Source organism: Leptonychotes weddellii, unplaced genomic scaffold (assembly GCF_054177405.1).
Source record: "Leptonychotes weddellii isolate Sample4059 unplaced genomic scaffold, ASM5417740v2 HiC_scaffold_10342, whole genome shotgun sequence".
NCBI classification, from domain to species: domain Eukaryota; kingdom Metazoa; phylum Chordata; class Mammalia; order Carnivora; family Phocidae; genus Leptonychotes; species Leptonychotes weddellii.
In genome coordinates, this window is record NW_027680074.1 from 1 (window position 1) to 6,918 (window position 6,918).

Genomic DNA, 6,918 nt, shown 5'->3' on the forward strand with positions numbered 1-6,918 from the left:
TAAAAAAAAAAAAAAAAAAATTAAAAAAAAACACCTCTCATTTTGTCAGGCCCCCCCAAACTGTGACCCTAGTCACACTGCACCCCTCTCCCTGGGCCTCTGTTCCCCTCCCCCACCCCAAGTTTGGCATCCCAGGCCCCCAGCCTTACCGAGTTTCCAGGCCATCAATATATTCCTTCTTCTTTTTCCGGCTTTCTTGGGCCGACTGTTTGTTCCGGATTTTCCGCCGGATTTTTTTCAGCACTCGCTCCTCGTACTGCACAGTGACATGAGGAGAGTCCACTCCATTGTCTGGACCCATGTTCTCTTCCCATGGGAGCCCCCCCTGCCCCAGACCCAGGGACCTGGGGGAAGACTCCAAGTGACTTCCTCTAAATTCTTGCAGTCTCTGGGGCGGGGCGGGGGCGGGGGTGTCCTGGGTCCTGATGATCTTCCCAGACCCCATCCCAGTTAGGAACTGGCTACCAGACTTTGCGCATTGGTGCGATGGCGCCACCTTCTGGCCATGCCTGGGAATAGCGCCTTTCCCGGAGCCGGCTGGTACCGAGACGAAGGAATGTCTTTCCAGTGGGAATGGCAAACCCAGGTCTTGAGTTGAATGAAATAGGCTTGGGGGTCGGGGCAGCTGCGGCGAGCTGGTTGCATATGGCGGTGTGGGAGTGTGGGGGCCACAGTCACGGAATTCTTGCATGAAAACTCCCGGTCAGAGAAATGTTAGCAACCAATTCAAAATTCAAACATTCACAAAATGCAGCACAGCCCAGTCGAAGCCTGTCTGCAGGGGTACCTGGCCTGCGGGTCACCCCTTTTGTGAGCTCTGGCCTGCAAGGGGCTATGATAAAGCGTGAAAGGCACGAGGAAGGCTCCCAGAGCCCAAACCACCGCCGCCTGGAAGCCCACCCTTGGTTCCCGGATGTCAAGCCCTGCCCACCGAGTTGGTCTTTAGGATGCATTTCCCGGCTCCAGCGACAGACGCGTCATGACATTCTAGCGCAGGAGGCCCCCAAGGTGAGATTCCTGGGCAGGTAGCTGCAGGAAAGGGGGCGGGGCCCGGAGCCCCGGCTCACCTTGGTGAGGGGCAGCTGGGTGGGCAGAGTGAGGCCTTCTTTGGCCAGAAGCTTCTTCTCATCCTCTGTCAGCACCAGCTCCTGGCAGTGGTCAGCCCCGGGGCGCAGCAGGTGGGGGGCTGCCACGTGATGCTGTTGCTGTGGGAAAAATCAGGACATGGCGCTGGGGGCAGGGAAACCGACCCCCTCCAGGAAGTGGAAGAGGCACCAGATTTGAGAAACTATCGATTCGTCTGCTGTCAGGTCCGCATGGGCGCTGGGGCTCAGGAGAGCCAGCACCAGCCCTCTGAGCCGAGAACTGGTCCTACGGAACCTCATGCGTGGACAAAAGGGCTGGACACAGTGGGGATATCCAACAAATAGGGGATAGATTTAAAAAGGCATCACCCGGGTATGCGGGGTGGGGAGTACTACACAGTGGTGAAAAAGGATGGGGCTCCCCCGTATCATGATATAAAGCAATCACCACGATAAACTCTCAAGTTAAAAAATAAAGGGCCAAAAACATGTTAAGGGTGGGACACTACTTAGTATGTCAAACTTAAAAAATGAAGAAGGAATCCCTTTGGGAGGAGTCCTTGGCATCTGTGTGGGAAGGGAGGTATCTGGCAACATAGGGTGAGGGAGAAGATCCCCCCCCATGCCTGTGTGTGCCTTTGGAACTCGGGCTGTATGGATGCATTTGCCTGTTTAAAAAAAAAAAGTGTTTAATTAAATTTAAATTATGAAAGATAAGCATTAGAAATGTCACCCGAGTGTCAAAGTCTTAAAAATGTCACCCTGTGGAATGACAGACCCCAGAATAAAGGTGCAGATTGGGACAGTCTGTCAATCCTGTGGGTCAATCCCCACTACCCAGAATTCTAGGCCATTAATCAGCCCAACTGGTTCCTCATCTGTGAAATGGGGGCACTAATTGGGTCGTCAGGTCTGGTTTATGGGTACCCGAAGCCCTTGGAAATACAGATGGCCCTGGGTCAGTGGGCAGTGACCCAATAGGCCAGCCCAGGGATCGAGCCAGCAGCCACTGTGTGACTTATGGCAAATTGCTGACCCTCTCTGTGCCCATTTCCTCAAGGGTGAAATTAATGTAACAAGAGCCCCAATCTTTTGCATTACTGTGAGTTAAAAGATGATACATTGAAAGCATTTAGAAGAATGCTTGGTTTTAGCTTTTTTTTTTTTTTAAATTATTATTACTACTGGAAAGTGCCCTACCCTGTATGTGACTCAGCCTTCCGATCTCTGAAATGGAGGTACTGGGGCCCCATGAAGCCCTCCGACCCCAATGCTCTGAGGGGTGGGGTCGGGGCTGCTCACCAGGTCGGCGGCCCCGCTGCCGGAGAGAAGAAGATCTTTCACCGTGAGGTTGCAGGATGGAGGCTGGTCCATCAACTCAACCTGCTCCTCGGAACACAGGCCCGGGCTCCACATTTCTGATGAGGGCAGATGGGGACAAAGACAGGGAAAAGTCAGGTGGGGACCTCTGAGCTCCCAGCTTCTACCTGCTGCCTCCAGAAAGGCTCCCAGGATTGACCACAATGTGCTAGGGATTTGGGGCACAGCTTGGGGCCCCAAGGCCTGGGTTGAAGGCGACAGCCCCAGCTGGTGCCTCTGTCTTCTTGCTGAGGGAAATTGGGAACCCGATTCATCAGGACACTGCTGAGGGACCCACTGCCAACCCGGCAGGAGTGGCAGTTATAGCCCAGGATCACAGACTAGATCTCCAGCCAGAGCGGCCTTATCTCCCGCTGGGGGCAGGGACCAGGTCTAATTCACCTCAGGTTCCCTCCCACCTGGCACCTATAGGCAGACTGCTCTCCAGAACACAGACTTCAGGGTTACACAGCTCTTGGTTCCTATCCTGACTGGGCAGAGCTGTGTGACCTCGGTTAAGTGATTAAACCTCTCTGAGTCTCACTTTTGTCAACTCTCCAATGAATCCAATAAGAGCTCCCACGTCGTTGCAAGGCTCAAGGGGAAAAGGACGCCCTGCTGGGGGGTGTCTTGTGCATAAGGCTAGTTTCCCCCAGATCCAGGAGGAGCGTCCCGAGGCCTAGGGTCCCATGACCTCACACACTTTCATCGAGCATCTCTATGATCCAGGCATGGGAGGCTCAAAGATGAGCATGGTATCTGGGCAGCGTGGTATCTGGGGCAGGAGCCAGCCTGCCAGGGTTACAGCCCAGTTCAGTGGCTCTGGCTCATTCCTAAACCTCACGGGAACTCCATTTCACCATCTGGGGAATGGGCCCATGACAGCACCTATTTCAAAGGGCCGGTGTGTGGGCACAGTGCCTGGAACGAGGAGAGGGTGGTGAACGAAGATGCAGAACCCACCCAGGTCTATGGCCACAGAGGTCTCCAGCACTTGGGCCACTGGTCCCGGGGGACTGGCAAGGCAGGGGAGTCCCGGGTGGTAGGAGGGACAGAGCCCCTCGCCTGACTCCGTGGTATGGCAGCCGGTGGGGGTGGCGGCCGCCCCACTGCGTGGAGGGGTGTCCGGGAGGTCAGAGGGCAGGTCTTCAGAGATGCCACTGTCACTGGCTGCAGGGGACCAGATCGGGGAGCTGGGCACCGAGTCTCCAGAAGCCAGGATGGAGTTTAGGAACTCCTCAGAGTCTGGGCCTGGCAGGACCTGCTGGGACAGAGAGGGGGGGGGGGGGAGATGAAAGCGCTAGGCTTTATTCTGGATAGCTGTGTGACTCTGAGCAAGCCACTGATCCTCTCTGGGCCTCACTTGTCCTCTCTGCAAGACAGAAGGGGCTAATTCCCCTTCCTCCCAGGGTTCTTGGAGCCTGAACACAATCGTGCAGCGTGGGTACACCCCCCCAAGGCACAAGCCCCGAGTTTGAGCTTGAACCCAGCCCCAAAGTGCTGTGTGACCCTGGACAAGTTACTGCTCCTCTCTGGGCCTCGGTTTCCTCACCTCTAAGAAGCAGCTAATGTCACCTACCCCTTAGGGTAGCTGAGAGGTTCGACACAATGCTGTGCTTTGCTAAAATTGAGCTCTGTGAGCCCATGGAGTGGGGCTCTGGCTCTGTGGCCTGGCGTGTCCTCACCTGGTCCTTGATGTGGTCCCAGTCCTCACCCAGCTCCACATGTCTCAGGATGCCGTCCTGCTGATCAAACAGGAGATCCAGGAGCTCCAGGCTGCCAATGGGGTCCATGGGACCGGTGGAGGAAGCCATCTGGGGCAAGGAGGGGACAGGCATGAGGATCACTCAGCCCCCTCTCCTCCCACCGCCCATCTGCACGCCACCCCAAGGTCCATGAGGCTCAAACTCAACCACCGCTCAGCCCCCAGGCCGGCCCACCCTGCCCCTGGAGCTTCCATCTCCAGATGGGCTGTGGAGCTGACACAGGCTCTCCCAGGGCATGTGAGCCAATTCCTTTAAAAGTGCTAGACAGGTGCATGCATGGGGGTGAGCAGCCTTGTCAACTCCTATGAGACTGATGAAACCAGCCCCCTCTTACCCTCCCATCCTGCCCAAGTGCCCCCCTCCTGGAGGAAAGACAAGAGCAGCCCCAGGATGGAGGCACGAGTTTGGCCATTCCATGTTCTCTCTGGGCCTCAGTGTTCCCATCTGTACAATGGGGTGTGTGTGTGTGAGGCTCCTTCCAACTCTGGGAGCTTGGGGAGGGTTTCCTGGCCTCGACCCTCCCTCCCTCCCCCATGGACCCGGACCGGGCTCACCTTTCCAGCTGCTAAATCCCCATTCATGAGGCCAGCCAGCTCTGCCTCCCACCGCTTCCCGAGTCTGCTCTGAGCTGGAGCCTCACCCCACCACCAGGACTCCCAGGCTCTGCTCCGCTCCTCGCTCCAGCTCTGTAGCTCTGTAACCACCCCCAAAAGATGCTGAAATAGTATAGGGAGCTCCCAGCCCATCCCTGGGTGCTGATTGGGGGACAGGCAAGATGGACAGGGTTAAGGGCCAGTGACACCAGGGCAGGCTGGGGGAAGGGAGGGAAGACCGTTATCTTGATGTTTTGTGCTTTTCTAGCCGCAGTGGGCAAAGGCCAAAGTCTGGGGTGCCTCAGCTCTGCCATGACCTCTCCCCCACTTTCAGGGACTGTTTCTCCTCTGAGTCCCAGGATGTGGGTCTCCAGGAGAGCCCAGGGCCCCTGGCTGGGTCCTGTCCACTCCCAGGACAGAACAAAACCAAGAGGAACAGCCCAGGCCTTTGCTGGAGCCATTCCCTCTGCCAGAAGCTCCCTTCCCTCAGGACCTGGCAACCTCCTACCCACCCTCCAAGCCCTCCCCAGCCAAACCTAAGCAGCAATCAGTTACTTCTAGAATCTTCTATTGTTCATTTATTCCTTGAATACTGATTGAGCCAAACTTGGTCCCAACCCCAGGGCCTTTGCACTTGCTGTTCTGCCTGCCGGGAAATGCCCTCCCTCCCACCTCTGACTCTGTCACTGTCTTTGTATATTCAGCCCAGATGGCTAAGAGGCTATGGGTGACCGCCCCCTTCCCCGGAGCCCAGCCCCATAGCTCTTTGTGATATCACTGTTTTCAGGAACCCCTCACTGTTTGACATTGTCTTTTGTCTTTACCTGTTTTTGTGTCTTCCTCATTTCTCTCCTTCCCACCCCCAGGGCCTTACAGGCTAGAACGGAGTTTCCCTTGTTCTCTGCTGGGTCCCTAGTATCTAGGAAGGGCCTGCACATAGCAGAGGTGCTCAATCAGCCCTTACTCATCGAGCCCACCACTGTTTTAGGGATAAAGCACTGAACAAGCTAGACCATAAATATACATAAATAAATCAGGAAAGTGATAAAAGAGTAAGTGCTACCAAGAAACTGCATATAACCACAGGGAAAGGCAACCAAAGGCTGGAAAAGCCCCCTTGAAGAAGGTGACCTTTTTTTTTTTTTTTTTTTAAGTAAGCTTTATACCCAATGTGGGGCTTGAGCTCACAACCACAAGATTAAGAGCTATATGCTCTACCCACTGAGCCAGCCAGGTACCCCTTAAGAAGGTGACATTTAAGGGGCGCCTGGGTGGCTCAGATGGTTAAGTGTCTGCCTTCGGCTCAGGTCATGATCCCGGGGTCCTGGGATCGAGCCCCACATCGGGCTCCTGGCTCAGCCGGGAGTCTGCTTCTCCCTCTCCCTCTGCCTCTCCCACTGCTCATGCTCTCTCTCTCTCTGTATCTCTGTGTCTCAAATGAATAAATAAAATCTTTAAAAAAAAAAAAAAAGAAGGTGACATTTAAGTACAGTCCTGGGGGAAGCGTGTTTCAGGCTGAAGAAACAGCACATGCAAATGTCCTGTGATCAGGACTTGGTCTGGTGTGTTGGAGGAACAGCGAGGAGGCCCCTGTGGCTGGAGCAGAGAGAGGGGGTGGAGAGAGGGAGAAGGAAGGGCAGGCAGGGGATGCGGCATGTCGTTCAGGGTGTTGGCGGCAGGGTGGGGGGGCAGGCAAGGAGTTTGGTTTATACTAAATACAGCAGGAAGCTGTTGGGAGCTTAGTGAGTGGAGGAGAACTGAACCCAGCCTTCCGTGTGTCGGGCACGATGCTGGGCTCCAGGCTGCACATGGAGTGGAAACTGCACATGTACAGAAAACACCCTCCTTGCGCTCAAGAAATTCCCATCCCGGTGTGTTTTTCTCAATGGACCGTCACCATTCACGTAACAGACATTTAGTGAAAGCCCACAACGTGCTATGTCTGGTGCGGTACTTGCATCCGACGGGGGGGACACACAAGACAGCGGCTGTGCCCCAGGGTACCCTGGACAACGTCTGGGAGCTGTCTGTGACTGTCGGACTGGGGGGGCTCCCGGCAGCTCAGGCCCCCAGCGCCCGGGGGCGCCCCTGCCCCAGAGAGTGATCCAGCCGAGG

At 55.6% G+C, this 6,918-nt stretch overlaps 1 protein-coding gene across 1 annotated transcript; it reads right to left on the minus strand.

Moving 5' to 3' along the window:
• Positions 1-149: 149 nt before the first annotated feature.
• On the minus strand, positions 150-4,920 carry CREB3L3 (cAMP responsive element binding protein 3 like 3; the record flags this gene model as incomplete). The annotated part of the gene is made up of 6 exons (XM_081809484.1): positions 4,765-4,920; positions 4,130-4,258; positions 3,408-3,705; positions 2,388-2,503; positions 1,068-1,205; positions 150-256 (listed from the first exon to the last, which is right to left on the minus strand). Coding segments are annotated over exons 1-6 (815 nt in total), but the record flags the coding sequence as incomplete, so codon positions are not given.
• Positions 4,921-6,918: the final 1,998 nt, after the last annotated feature.